This window comes from Cetorhinus maximus, chromosome 10 (assembly GCF_964194155.1).
Source record: "Cetorhinus maximus chromosome 10, sCetMax3.hap1.1, whole genome shotgun sequence".
Taxonomy (NCBI): domain Eukaryota; kingdom Metazoa; phylum Chordata; class Chondrichthyes; order Lamniformes; family Cetorhinidae; genus Cetorhinus; species Cetorhinus maximus.
Genome location: NC_135888.1, coordinates 26,428,162 through 26,446,707, shown reverse-complemented (window position 1 = coordinate 26,446,707; position 18,546 = coordinate 26,428,162). Strand labels below are relative to the sequence as shown.

At 46.7% G+C, this 18,546-nt stretch overlaps 1 protein-coding gene across 1 annotated transcript in view; it reads right to left on the bottom strand.

The window, feature by feature from the left end:
* Positions 1-18,546, bottom strand: part of vav2 (vav 2 guanine nucleotide exchange factor) — a 200,422-nt gene that overhangs the window by 8,301 nt on the left and 173,575 nt on the right. Inside the window, exons 17-23 of the mRNA XM_078551281.1 lie at positions 12,206-12,225; positions 11,370-11,394; positions 10,161-10,291; positions 8,090-8,164; positions 5,299-5,348; positions 3,884-4,000; positions 893-980 (exon numbers count right to left, since the gene is read on the bottom strand). Coding sequence (XP_078407407.1) covers positions 893-980; positions 3,884-4,000; positions 5,299-5,348; positions 8,090-8,164; positions 10,161-10,291; positions 11,370-11,394; positions 12,206-12,225 — 506 coding nt within the window. The remainder of the gene's footprint in view (positions 1-892; positions 981-3,883; positions 4,001-5,298; positions 5,349-8,089; positions 8,165-10,160; positions 10,292-11,369; positions 11,395-12,205; positions 12,226-18,546) is intronic.

The window sequence follows — 18,546 nt, the reverse complement described above, 5'->3', positions numbered from 1 at the left end:
CTCCCACACTGTTACCTCTGGTGTTCCCAAGGATCTATCCTTGGCCCCTCCTATTTCTCATCTACATGCTGCCTCTCGGTGACATCATCCAAAGGTGCAGTGTTAGTTTTCACATGTACATGGATGACCCCCAGCTCTACCTCACCATTACCTCTCTCAACTCCTCCACTTTTGCTGAATTATCGGACTGCTTATCCGACATCCAGAACTGGATGAGCAGAAATTGCCTCCAATTAAATTTTGAAGACTGAAGTCATTGTTTTTGGTCCCTGCTCCAAACTCCATTGTCGAGCTACTGACTCTGTCCCTCTCCCTGGCAACAATCTGAGATGAAGCCAGTCTGTTTGCAACCTTGGGGTCAAATGTGATCCTGGGATAATCTTCCAACCTCATATTCATGCCATCACAAAGACCACCTATTTCTACCTCTGTAGCATCGCCTGACTTCACCCTAGTCTTGCCACCTGCAAAAACCCTTGTCATTCTAGACAGATGTGGAAAAACTAAAAGAAACACAGCTCCCTCACAAGATAACGAACTACTCTGCTCAGTGTGTGTATCTATGATACACACAGTGAGAATCTCCCACCTTCCAGCTCTGATCTGTGCTGATATTCTCAGTGACAACTGTAGCAAAAACCCTACTAGTCCTCCATTTCCTGGCTTAAGGACAGGGAGGTTTCAGCTTGATTCCTGCTCCCGATCACAAGCCAGTGACTCCTGTGTGATAAGACCTAGCTTTACTGAGATGCCACAACGGTGGAACAGCCTAGTAACATACTCTGGGCCCCGGCACATAGGAAGGGTCACTCAGAGAAAGTGCCAGAGAGGAACAGGCATCTGGAGAACATATCGAGCACCATTTAGGAGAAGACAGTGTAAGGGAACATACCAGGAGACTCTCAAATTTCTTGGCCTCGGTGATGTGGATCCAATTGTCCTTCTCAACAACTTTAATGTGCTTCACCTCATCATTAAACCTGAGGAGAGAGGCCATCATCGGCGGGATTGAGTGTCACAAACACAAACAATAAAATCATCAAATAATAAGATAAAATTGACAGATTATACATTAGGCTGAGGGACAGTACAATTTGTCATTTATAAAGGCACAGATTAATCAAGGACAGTCAGCATAGAATTATTAAGGGAAGATTGTCTCTGATTAACTTGGTTGAATTTTTTAAAGATGTAACAAGGAGAATCGATGAGGTTAGTGAGTTTGATGTAGTTTCCATGGATTTTAACAAGGGTTTAGACAAAGTCCCACATGGCAGACTGATCAGTAAATTAAAAGCTCATGAGATCCAAAATTGACTCAGCAGCAGAAAGCAAAGGGTTATGGTTGATGGGTGTTTTTGTAAGTGGAAGACTGTTTCCAGTGGAGGTCCGTACGACTCAGTACTGGGTCCCTTGCTTTTCATGCTAGACTTAAATGTAAGGTGCTTGATTAAGAAGTTTGCAGATGATACCAAAATTTGCTGTATGGTTGATATGAAGGAAGAAAGCTATAGACTACAGGAAGATATCGATGGACTGGTCAGGCGGGCAGAGAAATAGCAAATGGAATTCAATCTGAAAGAAGTGTGAGGTAAAGCATTTTGGGAGGACAAACAAGGCAATGGAATATACAGTAAATTAAAGGATACTGAGAAGTGTAGAGGAACAGAGGAACCTCAGAGTGTATGTCTACAGATCCCTGAAGGAAGCAGGGCAGGTCAGGTACTCAAGAAGGTATATGGGATACTTTTCTTTATTGGCTGAGGCATAGAATTTAAGAACATACGAAATAGGAGCAGGGGTAGGCCATTTGGCCTCTCGAGCCTGCTCCACCATTCAATAAGATCATGGCTGGTCTGTTTGTGTTTCGAGCTCTGCATTCCCATCTACCCCCGATAACCTTTCATTCCTAAAGAACTGTAGAAATCACAATTCATATCGCAGCTGGAATACTGTATACAATTCTGATAACTGTGTTACAGGAAGAATGTGATCACACAAGAGATGATACAGAAAAGCTTTTTCTAGTAATGATTAAGGAGCATGTTACAGTGCTGGAGAGAGAGGATGTCTTAGAGGTTGATGTGGTGTACGTGGACTTCCAAAGGGCATTTGATAAAAAGTCACATGACAGGCTTATCAGCAAAGGTGAAGCTCATAGAATAAAAGGGACATTAGCAGCATGGACATGAAATTGACTGAGTGACTGGAAACAGAGTAGTGGTGAACAGTTGTTTTTCAGGCTTTAGGAAGGTTTATAGTGGGGTTCCCCAGGGATCAGTGTGAGGGCCCCTGCTTTTCTTGATCTATGTTAACGACGTAGACTTGAGTGTGCAGGACACAATGTCAACATCTGCAGATGGCACAAAACTTGGAAGTATTGTGAACTGTGAGGAGGATAGTGATAGACTTCAAGAGGACATAAACAGGATGGTGGAATGGGCAGACAAATAGGAGATGGAATTTAATGCAGAGAATTAGGAATTGATACATTTTGGTAGGAAGAATGAGGAGAGACAATATAAAGGATATGATTCTAAAAGGGGGTGCAGGAGTAGAGAGACCTGGGGGAATATGTGCACAAACTATTGAAAGTGGCAAGGCAGGTTAAGAAAGTGGTTAACAAGGCATACGGGATCCTGGGCTTTGTAAATAAAGGCATAGGGTACAAAAGCAAGAAAGTTATGGTGAAGTTACAAAACACTGGTTCAGCCTCAACTCGAGTAGTGTGCTTAGTTCTGGGCACCACACTTTAGGAAGGATGTGAAGGCTTTAGAGAGGGTGCAGAAAAGATTCATGTGAATGATTCCAGAGATGAGAAATTTCAGTTTTGTAGATGGATTGGAGAAGCTGAGACTGTTCCACTGCGAGATGCTTGAGAGGAGATTTGCGAGAGGTATTCAAAATCTGAGAGGTCTGGACTGAGCAGATAGAGAGAAACTGTTCCCATTGGTGGAAGGATTGAGAACCAGAGGGCACCGATATTAAGTGATTGACAAAAGAATCAAAGGTGACCTGGGGAAAACGTCTTTACACAGCAAATAGATGGGATCTGGAATGCACTGCTTGAGAGTGCCGTAGCTTGCTGAAGGGTAAAGGATAATTATCTGAAGAGAAAAAATTGTCAGGGCTACAGGGCAAGGACAGAGAGGTGGACTAGCTGAGTTGCTCTTGTAAAGAGCTGGCATAGGCACGATGGGTTGAAAGGCCTCCTTGTGTGCTGTAACCATTCTCTATGTTCCTATTTTTGAGGGTGTTGCCAGAAATGGAGAATTTTAACTGAGGAAATATCGGATAGGTTGGGGCTGTTTTCTTTGGAACAGAGGAGGCTGAGGGGAGATTTAATTGAGATGCATAAAAGAATAAGGAGCCGAGATAGTGTGGATAACCAGGGGGCTTAATTATCAAGTATTAGTAGAAGGATTGGAGGTGAATTGAGGAGGGTGGTGGGGATCTGGAACTCACTGTCTAAAAGGGTGGTAGAGACAGAAGCCCTCATCACATTTAAAACATTTTTGGATATGTACAGTAACCCACAGGACTACCAACCAAGAGCTGGAAGTGAGATTAGGCTGGTTTGCTCTCTTTCAGTCACAGCAGACACAATGGACTGAATGGCCTCCTCCTGTGCCTCCTGTAAATTTTCTGTTTATATATTTCTATGCACCATGAAGAGAAACTGAATAATCATCCAGCCAAGCTCAGACCAGGACAATGTCTATCACATACCATGCCACTTTCTCCAATCTATCTACATAACTGAAATTTCTCATCCCTTAAGCCATTCATACGAATCTTTTATACACTCTCTATAAATCAGCCCAGACCGAGTATTGAAACAGCCTCTGCACCTTTGCAAAGACACAATGTGTTCATCACCGACCTAATACTTATAGCAAATCTTTCAGCCTCTGCTGTCCGCTCTCGAATAAGATATGTTCCCGAGCTGTGTGCCTTCAGGAGATTGTCAGCCTGGCCCCGCTCCAGATTACCCGCAAACCTAGGGAGGAAAAAGAAACACAAAAGACTGTAGATGCTTGAAATCTGAAATGAAAACAGAAAATGCTGGAAATACTCAGCAGGCCTGACAGCGTCGGTGAAGAAACAGAGTTTACACTTCAGGTCGATGACCTTTCACCAGAACATAAATAGAAATGCTGGAGCTAGTCAAACATGCCTTAAATATACACAAGGACCACTCCCTATTACCCTGTGCCTGTCCTGGGAGTGTTTGATGGGGACAGTGTAGAGGGAGCTTTACTCTGTATCTAACCTCGTGTTGTACCTGTCCTGGGAGTGTTTGATGGGGACAGTGTAGAGGGAGCTTTACTCTGTATCTAACCCCGTGCTGTACCTGTCCTGGGAGTGTTTGATGGGGACAGTGTAGAGGGAGCTTTACTCTGTATCTAACCCCGTGCTGTATCTGTCCTGGGAGTGTTTGATGGGGACAATGTAGAGGGAGCTTTACTCTGTATCTCAACCTGAGCTGTAACTGTTCTGGGAGTGTTTGATGGGGACAGTGTAGATGGAGCTTTACTCTGTATCTAACCCCGTGCTGTACCTGTCCTGGAAGTGTTTGATGGGGACAGTGTGGATGGAGCTTTACTCTGTATCTAACCCCGTGCTGTACCTGTCCTGGGAGTGTTTGATGGGGACAGTGTAGATGGAGCTTTACTCTGTATCTAACCCCGTGCTGTATCTGTCCTGTGAGTGTTTGATGGGGACAGTGTAGAGGGAGCTTTACTCTGTATCTAACCCCGTGCTGTACCTGTCCTGGGAGTGTTTGATGGGGACAGTGTAGAGGGAGCTTTACTCTGTATCTAACCTCGTGTTGTACCTGTCCTGGGAGTGTTTGATGGGGACAGTGTAGAGGGAGCTTTACTCTGTATCTAACCCCGTGCTGTATCTGTCCTGGGAGTGTTTGATGGGGACAATGTAGAGGGAGCTTTACTCTGTATCTCAACCTGAGCTGTAACTGTTCTGGGAGTGTTTGATGGGGACAGTGTAGATGGAGCTTTACTCTGTATCTAACCCCGTGCTGTACCTGTCCTGGAAGTGTTTGATGGGGACAGTGTGGATGGAGCTTTACTCTGTATCTAACCCCGTGCTGTACCTGTCCTGGGAGTGTTTGATGGGGACAGTGTAGATGGAGCTTTACTCTGTATCTAACCCCGTGCTGTATCTGTCCTGTGAGTGTTTGATGGGGACAGTGTAGAGGGAGCTTTACTCTGTATCTAACCCCGTGCTGTACCTGTCCTGGGAGTGTTTGACAAGATTGTCCAACAATCTGAGGCTTACCAGGGGTACATGCTGTAGTCAGGTTCTTTTGAAGGCGGTTTAATAAAATGCTGAAAGGAGAAATAAAAAACAATTATTTCTTTGTGCTAGAGGAGGTTTTCAATAACGAACCTGGACCACTTGGGTTCAGCAGCCCAGGCGGCAGAAATACAGCTGCTGCAAACAGAACAAGAAATCGGGGAATCATAGAACGGTTACAGCACAGAAGCATTCAGATTCTAATCACTCGCTGAGTAAAAGGTTTTTCCTCATGTCAGCGTGGCAACTTCTGCCAATCACATTAAATCAGTGTCCTCTGGTTCTCGCTCTTCGGGAACAGCTGGGAACCAATGGGAATAGTTTCTCCCTATCTACTCTGTCCAGACCCCTCAAGATTTTGAATACCTCCACCAAATCTCCTCTCAACCTTCTCTTCTCTGAGGAGAACAGTCCCAACTTCTCTTTGTCTGGAAATCCACCTCAAGTGCTGTAACCTGCAGGGCTACGGACCAAATGCTGGAAAGTGGGATTCGGCTGGGTGGCTCATTTATTCGGCCGGCACAAACACGATGGGCCAAGTGGCCTCTTTCCTGCTGTAAATTCTGTAATTCTATGATTCTCCAATCTATCCACATAACTGTAGTTCCTCATCCCTGGAACCATTCACGTGAATCTTTTCTGCACCCTCTCTAAAGCCTTCACACCCCTCCTAAAGTGTGGCACCCAGGACTTCCTTGCTTTTGTACTCAATGCCCCAATTAATAAAACCGAGGATCTCACATATTTTATGAATTGATTTCTCAACCTGTCCTGCCACCTACAACAATTTGTACATAGATATCCCCAGGTCCCTCTGTTCCTGCACCCCCCTTTCAAATCATATCCTTTATTTTATATTGCCTCTCCTTGTTCTTCCTGCCAAAATGTATCACTTCACACATCCCTGCATTAAATTTGCCTCTGCCACTTGTCCGCCCATTCCACCAGCCTGTCCATGTCCTTTTGAAGTTTATCACTATCCTCCTCACAGTTCACAATTCCTCCAAGTTTTGGGTCACCTGTAAATTTTGACTCTGCTGGCACACCCAAGTCTACATCATTAATATGGATCAAGGAAAGCAGGGGTCTGAACACCAGCCCCTGGGAACCCCATTATATACCTTCCTGCAGTCTGAAAAAGAACCCTTCACCATTTCCTGTCACTCAGCTAACTTCGTATCCATGTGGTTACTGTCCTTTTTATTTGCTGACAAGCCTTTTATGTGGCACTTTATTAAATGCCTTTTGGGAAGACCATGCACACCACATCAACCGTGTTATACTCGTCAACCTTCTCTGTTATCTGATCAAAAAATTCAAGCAAGTTGGTTAAACATGATTTGCCCTGAATGAGTTTGCTGGCTTTTCTTAATTATTCCATGTTATGTCCAAGTGACTTAATTTTGTCTCGAATTATCATTTCTAAAAGCTTTTTTAACATTGAAGTTAAACTGACAGGCCTGCAGTTACATGGCTTACCCTTACACTCTTTTTTGGATAATCGGTCAGGCAGTGACTGATTGCCCAGTGTGGTACTGAGCATTACAGTTATTCCTGTTCCTATTTCTTAGGTACAGACCTTTCTTGCCAGGTCAGCTGACTGTATCAATGACGACGCTGCACTGACCCTACAATTTAATCTCAGGGCCCAGTGCCAGCGAGCCAAGGTTTCAAAAAATAACCCTCTTTGGAAGGTGTGTGTGTGGAGCTGGGGACAGGAATGCATCTGTGATGATCTCCATTGTATCCTAATGAGAGTCGGTGTGTGTGGGACCTGTACCCCAGTGAGAGTCAGTGGTTGTGGGACCCGTACCCCAGTGGGAGTTAGTATGTGTGGGACCCGTACCCCAGTATGAGTCAGTGTGTGTGGAAACGGTACGCTAGTGAGAGTCAGTGTGTGTGGGACCCGTACCCCAGTGAGAGTCAGTGTGTGTGGGACCCGTACCCCAGTGAGAGTCAGTGTGGGTGGAACCCGTACCCCAGTGAGAGTCAGTGTGTGTGGGACCCGTACCCCATTGAGAGTCAGTGTGGGTGGAACCTGTACCCCAGTGAGAGTCAGTGTGTGTGGAACCCATACCCCAGTAAGAGTCAGTGTGTGTGGAACCCATACCCCAGTGAGAGTCAGTGTGTGTGGGACCCGTACCCCAGTGAGAGTCAGTGTGTGTGGGACCCGTACCCCAGTGAGAGTCAGTGTGTGTGGAACCCGTACCCCATTGAGAGTCAGTGTGGGTGGAACCCGTACCCCACTGAGAGTCAGTGTGGGTGGAACCCATACCCCAGTAAGAGTCAGTGTATGTGGAACCCGTACCTCAGTGAGAGTCAGTGCTTAGTCCTATACTGACCGGGTGATATAGCTCAGGTCTGGGTTCGCTTCATTAATGGGTGCACTTTTTGGCTGGACTATATCAATGGTGTGTCCACTGTGCTCCTGTGGCCTCTCCTCTTGCTCTCCCAACACTGCCCAATTTTCTATCCATTTTGCAAAATCTTGCAGCTTTTGGTCATGTATTCAATTTGATGCAATTTTCTCTACATGGAAATGATATGTGGGACCTTCACTAAGTGCGCGGCTACTTAAACAGATTCTACTGTCCCCGAGTAGCACCTGTGTATTTGTCCAGCACACACCGTACCCACTGAATTGAGCTCCCCGATGTACGCGAGTGTGTTGGTGTTGCAGCTCCTGAGAGAAGACCCTAAATTAATGGGGTTATCGGGGCGTGGACAGGAACAGGAGGACATGACAGCAAGTCAGAAGCCTGACCACACTTACTCGTGAATCCACTGGACAAGGCTTCACAGACAAGCTTGGGAACCAACCAGACCGTTTGGTTTGAATTACCTTGCCCTGGAACAGAGACAGACAGAGAGCTTCAGTGTCGGCTGGTATCAATCAGTGCAGTTTATTTACAAGGGCAATACCCCACAGACTACCCCCTCCACCGCCTCCCCCCCGGCCAATCCCCCACGACCCCATCAGCCTTCCTTTCACAGAACCATTATACAGATCCTCACAGGCAGACAGGATTACGACACAACCTCCTCCCCCATTCTCCTCCCAGTCTGGCATATTGCACCTCCCCTCCTCCCAGTCCCTGATTGTGATGTGTTGTTACTACAATTTGGTGAGGGGGACATTGAGCACAGGAACAGGAACAGGAGCAGGCCATTCAGCCCCTCAAGCCTGTTTCGTCAATTTGGAGCTGAGGTGTAAAATGAAATGGGCTCATTATAAGTGGATAAAACAAAAGTAAATCTTAGACAAAAATCAATGGGAAATGGAAAAGAGGCTAAGTAAATTTAAAAAGCATGGATTGCCAAATGTGGGAAAGAAACTGGAAACAATGATATTACTTGACAGCCTTAACAGCAGTATCATAAACATGTCTGTAAACTGGGTAAGAATAGAAAAAATATATTGGAGCTTGATGTTTTTGGAGGGATCGACAAGATCAGAGGAAATTAAAAAGGGAAGACCTGCTGCAGAGAGGGTGATGTAGTGAGAAGAGGAGACACATACCGGGAGTGCAACTCCGAGAGTGAGGACTTGTTTTAATAGGCCGACATGTCACAGACAGAATTACAAATTATCGGTAAGAGGTTGGAAGAGGAAACTGGCCATCTGATTAGAGAGAAGAGCAAGAATTCTTGTGGGAGAGTTTACGTTTCCATTATTTGTTTGGATAGAAAGGGAATTATTCGAGAACTGGGATTCCTGCAATGTCTACAGACACTCTCCTGGAGCAGGGCGTCACTCAGCCTACAGAGCGAAAGCATCTCGACAGTACCTTGAAAATAGAAACAAAGGAGGAGACATCAGCACTGAGGAGGGTTTTAACGGAGGAAGATGCAGAGGTTTAGGGAGGGAATTCCAGGGCTTGACACCCAGGCAGCGGAGGGCACAGTCACCAGGGGTGGAATAGTCTTTAAATCAGGGAATTTAACTAGAACAGAAGGAGCGCAGAAATCTCAGGCTTTGTGGGGCTTGACAAGATTCCGACATGAGGAGGGGCGAGGTCAAGGAGCAATTTGAAAAGAAAGAACTGTGAACTACCCTGGGACATTTTACCACATTAAAGCTTCTTTTTTATTCTTTCCTGGGATGTGGGCGTCATTGACAAGGACAGCTTCTGTTGCCCATCCCTAATTGCCCTTGAACTGAGTGGCTTGCGAGGGCAGTTAAGAGTCAACCACATTGCTGAGGGTCTGGAGTCACATGTAGGCCAGACCAGGTAAGGACGGCAGATTTCCTTCCCTAAAGGACATCAGTGAACCAGATGGGTTTTTACGACAATCGACGATAGTTTCATGGTCACCATTACTGAGACTAGATTTATTTTCCTGATTTATGAATTGAATTTAGATTCCACCAGCTGCCGTGAAGGGATCTGAACCCGTGTCTGGGCCTCTGGATTACTAGTCCAGTGACGTGACCACAATGCCACCATCTTCCCCAATATAAACACAAGCTGATGCTGCAATTGGCTGTCTCTATTTTTGAGAGTGGGAATTACACCAGTCACTCTGCAGCCTTCGAGTACATTCACATCTCTGAAATATCATTTGACAGCCCCGCCAATCACCTCCCGCATCCCACTCAGGATCCGGTGTGTATCCTGTGGCACTGGTACTTGATCTTCCTTTAGCCTGCTAACAGATCTAACATTTTCCTTTTATCCTTCACAAGATCACTTATCCTGCTGTCCACTCCTAGCTGCGCCCAAAAGGTACAGTCCAGTAACTGTACTGATGCTGGCATGACCCAGTCACGGGTGCTCCTGCGATAGACTCGCTCACTTCTGATCCTGCCTGTTTGGCTCAAAGCTCCCGTCAGTGAATCTGACCTCCCACCACGTTGAGTCTGGATCTCCCTTGAGCAATTCAATGACTTCTCCAGTCTGGAAGCTGAGGCTTGGTTTTCCCACAGGTGGAGTGGGGTTTCCCTGGTATGAACGAACTGCTAGCATTCTGGGACCTGGAAAAAAAGCACAAAACATGCATTTCCATCGCATTCCTGAATCAGTGGAGAAAAGAGATCAGGATGAAGCAGCAACCAGGCTTCATCCATACTAATAAGAACTAACAGAAACAACTTCAAACATAGCGCAACCAAGTTCTGTAGGCACAAAAGGGGGTGGTGTTGGGTGGCAGGTAGGAAGAGGTGGGTGGGCATACAATCATTATGATCTCTGCAAATCCATCTGTCAAGGTGTCAGTCAGCGCTCAGTGACAGCATTCTCACCTCTAGGTCCAACGGTTGGGGGTTCAAATCCCATTTCAGAGACTTCAAACCATAATCCAGGCTGACAGTTTCAATACAGTAGAGGGAGTGCTGCACTGTCAGAGAGTCAGTACTGAGGGAATGTCGCACTGTCGGAGGGTCAGTACTGAGGGAATGTTGCACTGTCGGAAGGTCAGTACTGAGGGAGTGCGGCACTGTCGGAGGGTCAGTACTGAGGGAGTGCCGCACTGTCGGAGGGTCAGTACTGAGGGAGTGCCGTACTATCGGAGGGTCAGTACTGAGGGAGTGCCGCACTGTCGGAGGGTCAGTACTGAGGGAGTGCGCACTGTCGGAGGGTCGGTACTGAGGGGATGCTGCACTGTCAGACGGTCAGTACTTAGGGGGTGCTGCACTGTCAGAGAGTCAGTATGGAGGGAGCGCTGCACTGGTGCAGGGGCTGAATGAAGGGCGGGGTGCAGTATTGAAGATTCCATCTTTTGGATGAGAGGTTAAGCAAAGACCCCCTCTGCCCCCTCAGGTGGATGTATAAGATCCCATAGCTAATATTTGAAGATGATCACATGAGTTCTCACTGGGGACCTGGCCAATAATTATCTGTCAAAAATGACTAAAACAGATTATCTGGGTCATTATTTCATCACTGTTTGTGGGATCTTGCTGTACATAATTTGGCTACCACGTTTCCTACATTCCAACAGGAAGAAAAGAGTTGTTCATTGGCTGTGAACTGTACTGGGATATTCTGAGGTTGATAAGATGCTGTATAAATGGCATGTACGGAGTTTCCCCTCAGATAGGGGTGTGCGTGTACCTGCTGCCGCTGGCTGTCCACCATCCTGTGAAGAAAGACAGAAGGGTTATTTGTTTTGTATGAAATGAGATGGAAGTTTCCTTTTTCTATGTAATCCTATGATTTCCAGACATTTGTTCAGTGTACGATATGACAGCAGAGTGGCTGCCATTCAGCCCCAGCTCAGCTTCCGATCACAGAGGGCGGTGCGCTGGGCATTGCAATAATCAGTGGTCAGGAAGCATGGACTTTCACCCCTGCGCTATGACCTGGAAACAAATGCAAAGTTCTCCATGCATCCGCTGCTGGCAAAACGAGCCTAGACTAATTGAGGCACAGTGAGCTGAGGAAATGAGGGTAGATGGTGAGCAACAAAGGGCCCCAATGAGAGTCAGTGTGTGTGGGGCCCGTACCCCAGTGAGAATCAGTGTGCGTGGGACTCGTACCCCAGTGAAAGTTGGTGTGTGTGGGACCCGTACCTCCATACCCCAGTGAGAGCCAGTGTGTGTGGGACCCCTACCCCAGTGAGAATCAGTGTGTGTGGGACCCGTACCCCAGTGAGAGTCAGTGTGTGTGGGACCCGTACCCCATTGAGAGTCAGTGTGTGTGGGACCCGTACCCCATTGAGAGTCAGTGTGTGTGGAACCCGTACATCAGAGAGAGTTAGTGTGTGTGGGACCCGTACCCCAGTGAGAGTCAGTGTGTGGGGAACCTGTACCCCAATGAGAGTCAGTGTGTGTGGGACCCACACCCCAGTGAGAGTCAGTGTGTGTGGAACCCATAACCCAATGAGAATCAGTGTGTGTGGGACCCGCACCTCAGTGAGAGGCGATCTCTTAATTTCACTAATAACTTACCAGATCATCGCCTGGTAGATCTGCAAGGAAAGGGAGAGGTTGTTAGATTCAAATCAATCCCACCACAGATACAGACCTATGCTCCATGCAACTTTGCCCCGCCCCGCTCCCAAGCCCCGCCTCCCCTTTGTGCATTCCTGCTCCCCCACCCCATGCTTTTTTTATTCTTGCATAGGATGTGGGCATTGCTGGCAAGGCCAGCATTTACTGCCCACCCTTAATTGCGTTTGAACTGAGTTGCTTGCTCAGTCATTGCGGACGGCAGTTAAGAGACAGTTGTTAGAACATGTTGTGCATGCACCTTTAAGGGTACATGTCTTAATGTACTGTCAATCATTGCACACCTCAACAGAATACAATGTATTCATCCCATGACCTGTTGGGAAGTCTGAAGCAGCAGAGGTAGAAGACAGACATTCTTCATCTGCCCGTGAATATTATCTGTAAATATTCTGATCTTAAAATAAAGAGTCCTCCTAATTGTTTCACCAGTCCTGATATATGATTGCTACGTTTACATTAGTGAACCAGATGGGTTTTTGATGACAGTTGTCACGGTCACCATTACTGAGACTAGCTTTATATTCCAGATTTATTAAGGGATTAAGTGGGAGGATTTGAACCTGTGTCCCCAGATCATTAACCTGGGCCCTCTGGAGTACTTGCTCAATGACAATCCCACTACACCACAATGCCCCCCGTGTTTTGAGCCATGTTTCCTGTGGGAATTTAGTGCTCTGCTCAGTCACTCTCTGCAGTGCAGGCTTTTCTCATACAAAAAGAGTAGGGATTCTCAGCTACATTAACAGGTGGCGGCATGGTGACACAAGGGGAAGATAGCCTGCCCTGTCCCGCCATGTGATTACAGACAGGTTGAAACAAGGAGAGGACTTAAATCAGAGAATTGACATGATGTGACAGATATGCTGAGATTGGTCAGTTTTCCTGTTCCACTGGTCAATCTGAATAATAACAAGGGCCGTCCAATCAATTTCAATAGATTATCTGAGAGCAAATTCCTGAAGAGTACAGCAACAACAACTGCATTTATATAGCACCCTCAAATGGTAAAACGTGCCAAGGCATTTCAAAGGAATGTAACTCAGACAGAATTCGATACCGAGCCGCACAAAGAGACTTACCTAAGCTTATTCACTCAACTGGGCTAGCCATACAAATACTATGGCTAAAAGAGCATGTCAGAGGCTAGGAATCCTGCGGCGAGTAACTCACCTCCTGTCTCCCCAAAGCCTGTCCACCATCTACAGGGCATAAGTCAGGAGTGTAATGGAATACTCCCCACTTGTCTGGATGAGTGCAGCTCCCACAACACTCAAGAAGCTTGACACCATCCAGAACAAAGCAGCCCACTTGATTGGCACCACATCCACAAACATTCACTCCCTCCACCACCGACCCACAGTAGCAGCAGTGTGTACCATCTACAAGATGCACTGCAGGAACTCACCAAGGCTCCTTTGACAGCACCTTCCAAACCCGTGACCTCAGCCGCCTGGAAGGCCAAGAGCAGCAGAAGCATGGGAACATCACCACCTGTAAGTTCCCCTCCAAGTCAATAAATGTTGGGTTTTGCCAGCAAAATCCACATCCAATGAACAAATAAAAAAAATGATGGCAGATCACCAAAAGTTTGGTCAAAGAGGGAGGTTTTAATGAGTTTCTTAAAGGATGAAAGCGAGGTGGAGAGGTTGAGGGAGGGAATTCCAGATCTCAGCACAGGGGCAGCTAAAGGCACGGTCACTAATAGTGTGTCAAAGGGAGTTGAGATGGACAAGTAGCTCAAATCATGAAATAGAAGATTGCGAGATTCAGGTGTTGTTATATCTTTTATGGAATTTATTTTTTGTTCATGAGATGTGGGCTTCGCTGGCTGGGCCAGCATTGATTGCCCATCCCTAATTGCCATCGAGAAGGTGGTGATGGGGCAGTTTCCAATAATGTAGTATCACTACAATTCTCCTGCACCCGCGTGCAGTTATCAGAGACCAACGAGAAAGTCCAGGCGTCTGTGTGAAACAGAATATCAACAGGTGTCAACAACACCTGTTGATACACAAGAGAATCAACAGCTCAGTTCAGGCTGTAGACCTCCACATCACCGGGAACAGCTGACAGGGCAAAGAGCTGATCAACAAACATTGTGCAGTAGCAGTTAGTTCATTATAAGCAGCCACAGTATTGAGGACTGTTCCCCACAGCTACATTCACAAATGCATGATCAGCAGCAGCTCTTCAGTTACTGAATGTTCATATCAAAACACATGGTTCGTTAAAGCAACCAAGCGAGATAATTTTTAGCAGCCGAAATCAAACTCTTAACCATGAGGGGTATCCATGGGACTGTTTGATGGGGACAGTGTAGAGGGAGCTTTACTCTGTATCTAACCCCGTGCTGTACCTGTCCTGGGAGTGTTTGATGGGGACAGTGTAGAGGGAGCTTTACTCTGTATCTAACCCCGTGCTGTACCTGTCCTGGGAGTGTTTGATGGGGACAGTGCAGAGGGAGCTTTACTCTGTATCTAACCCCGTGCTGTACCTGTCCTGGGAGTGTTTGATGGGAACAGTGTAGAGGGAGCTTTACTTTGTATCTAACCCCGTGCTGTACCTGTCCTAGGACTGTTTCCCCAGGGAAACGTTTGGGCCAAAAGGCTGACAGAATTCCAGGACCCGATCAGCTGAATTCAAACATCTTAAAATAAGTAACTGCAGACACAGTGGATGTATTGGTTCTATTCTTGTAAAATTCCTGAGATTCTGGAAAGTGCCAGCAAATTTTATTTTATTTTTTCACAGGATGTAACAGTCTCTGGTTAGGCCAGCATTTATTACCCATCCCTAATTGCCCTTCAGAAGGTGGTGGTGAGATGCCTTCTTGAACCGCTGCAGTCCATGTGGTGTAGGTACACCCACTGTGCTGTTAGGGAGGGAGTTCCTGGATTTTGACCCAATGACAGTGAAGGAACGGCCGATATATTTTCAAGTCAGGATGGTGAGTAGATTGGAGGGGAACCTCCAGGCAGTGGTGTTTCCATCTATCTGCTGCCCTTGTCATTCTAGATGGTAGTGGTCGTGGGTTTGGAAGGTGCTGCCTAAGGACCTTGGTGAGTTGTTGCAGTGCATCTTGTAGATGGTACACACTGCTGCTGCTGTGCGTCGGTGGTGGAGGGAGTGAATGTTTGTGGATGTGGTGCCAATCAAGCAGGCTGCTTGGTCCTGGATGGTGTCAAGCTTCTTGAGTGTTGTTGGAGCTACACTCATCCTGGCAAGTGGGGAGTATTCCACCACACTCCTGATTAGAGCCTTGTAGATGGTGGACAGCATTTGGTGAGTCAGGAGGTGAGCTGCTCTCTGTAGAATTCCCAGCCTTCCCAGCCTTTGACCTGCTCTTGTAGCCACAGTATAAGGCTGGTCCAGTCCAGTTCTGGTCAATGGTAACCCCAGGATGTTGATAGTGGGGGATTCAATGATGGTAATGCCATTGAATGCCATGGGGAGATGGTTAGATTCACTCTTGTTGGAGATGGTCATTGTCTGGCACTTGTGTGGTCTGAATATTATTTGTCACTTGGCAGCCCAAGCCTGGATATTGTCCAGGTCTTGCTGCATTTGGACATGGGCTGCTTCAGTATCTGAGGAGTCATGAATTGTGCTGAACATAGTGCTATCATCAGCGAACATCCCCACTTCTGACATTATAATACATGGGAGGTCATTGATGAAGCAGCTGAAGGTGGTTGGGCCTAAGACATTACCCTGAGGAACTCTTGCAGTGATGTCCTGGGAGCTGAGATGACTGACATCCAACAACCAGGTATGTTAGGTATGACTGCAACCAGCAGAGTTTTCCCCCTGATTCCCATAGACTCCAGTTTTGCTAGGGCTCCTTGATGCCACACTTGGTCAAATGCGGCCTTGGTGTCAAAGGCAGTCACTCTTATCTCACCTCGGGAGTTCAGCTCTTTTGTCCACGTTTGAACCAAGGCTGTAATGAAGTCAGGAGCTGAGTGGGCCTGGCGGAACCCAAACTGAGTGTCAGTGAACAGGTTATTGCTGACTACATGCCGCTTGATAGCACTGTTGATGGACCCCTTCCATCACTTTACTGATGATGGAGAGTAGATTGATGTGGCGGTAACTGGCAGGGTTGAATTTGTCCTGCTTTTTGTGGACAGGACACACCTGGGTAATTTTCCACATAGCTGGGTAGATGCCAGTGTTGTAGTTGTGCTGGAACAGCTTGGCTAGGGGCGTGGAACTATGAAGCAAAACTTTACTTCAGTATTATTGCTGGAATATTGTCAGGGCCCATAGCCTTTGCAGTATCCAGTGCACACAGCCGTTTCTTGATATCACGTGGAGTGAATCGAATTAGCTGAAGACTGGCATCTGTGATGCTGGGGACCTTCGGAGGAGGCCAAGATGGGTCATTCATTCAGCACTTCTGGCTGAAGATTGTTGCAAATGCTTCAGACTTGTCTTTTACACTGATGTGCTGGGCTCCCCCATCATCGAGGATGGGAATATTTGTGGAGCCCCCTCCTGCAGTGAATTGTTTAATTATCTGCCACCATTCACGACTGGATGTGGCAGGACTGCAGAGCTTAGATCTGATCCGTTGGCTGTGGAATCGCTTAACTCTGTCTATCACTTTGCTGTTTGGCACGCAATTAGTCCTGTGTTGTAGCTTCACTAGGTTGACATCTCATTTTTAGGTATGTCTGGTGCTGCTCTTGGCATGCCCTCCTGCACTCGTCATTGAACCAGGGTAGATCCCCTGGCTTGATGGTAATGGTAGAGTGGGGGTTATGCCAGGCCATGAGGTTACAGATTGTGTTTAAGTACAATTCTGTTACTGCTGATGGTCCACAGCACCTCATGGATGCCCAGTCTTGAGTTGCTAGATCTGTCTGAATTCAATCCCATTTAGCATGGAGGTAATGCCACACAACACGATGGAGGGCATCCTCAATGTGAAGACAGGACTTTGTCTCCACAAGGACTGTGCAGTGGTCATTCCTATCGGGTGCATCTGCGGCAGGCAGGTTGGTCAGGACAAGGTCTAGTATGTTTTTCCCTCTTGTTGGTTCCCTCACCATCTCCCGCAGATGCAGTCTAGCAGCTATGTCATTTAGGACTCAGCCAGCTCGGTCAGTAGTGGTGTTGCCGAGCCACTCTTCGTGATGGACTTTGAAGTCCCCCACCCAGAGTACATTCTGTGCCCTTGCCACCCTCAGTGCTTCCTCCAGGTGGTGTTCAACATGGAGTGGCACTGATTCATCAGCTGAGGGAGGGCGGTACATGGTAATCAGCAGGAGGCTTCCTTGCCCATGTCTGACCTGATGCCATGGGACTTCATGTGGTCTGGAGTTGATGTTGAGGACTCCCAGGACAACTCCCTCCCGACTGTATACCACTGTGCCGCCACCTCTGCTGGGTCTATCCTGCCAGTGGGACAGGACATACCCAGGGATGGTGATGGTGGTACCTGGGACATTATCTGTAAGGTATGATTCCGTGAGGATGACTATGTCAGGGCAATGCTTGACTAGTCTGTGAGATAGCTCTCCCAATAAAGACACAAGTCCCCAGGTGTTAGTTAGGAGGACTTTGCAGGGTCGACAGAGCTGGGTTTGCCGTTGTCATTTTCGGTGCCTGGGTCGATGCCGGGTGGTCCATCCGGTTTCATTCCTTTTTCGTGACTTTGTAGTGGTTTGTTACAACTGAGTGGCTTGCTTGGCCATTTCAGAGGGCATTTAAGAGTCAACCATATTGCTGTGGGTCTGGATCACACATAGGCCAGACCAGGTAAGGACGACAGATTTCCTTCCTTAAAGAACATCAATGAACCAGATAGTTTTTTTTTTACGCCAAACAACAATGGTTTCATGGTCACTATTAACCAGACTAGCTTTCTTTTAATTCCATATTTACTAATTGAATTTAAATTCCACCAACTGTCATGGTGGGATTCGAACCCATGTCCCCAGAGCATTCACCTGTGAGATGAAGTAATGGAGCTGGAAGTGAATAATGAGAGTTATGCACCAGACGGTGAAATCTTTGACAGATAGAAAGAAAGGATAACAACAGATTGTGGGTGCATAAAATACAAAGATGGTAGAAGATTTTTTGTAAGGGATGCAGTAGCAAAAAGATGGACAGAATATATAAGTGAATTGTAAGGTGATCCAAATCGAGGATGTCCTCAAGATTTAGAGACAAATGATGGACCAAATATTATGATGTCAGAGGTAAAGAATGCTTTGAAATTGATGAGTACAGATAAAGCTCTAGGCATTGATGAAACAACAACAGAACAT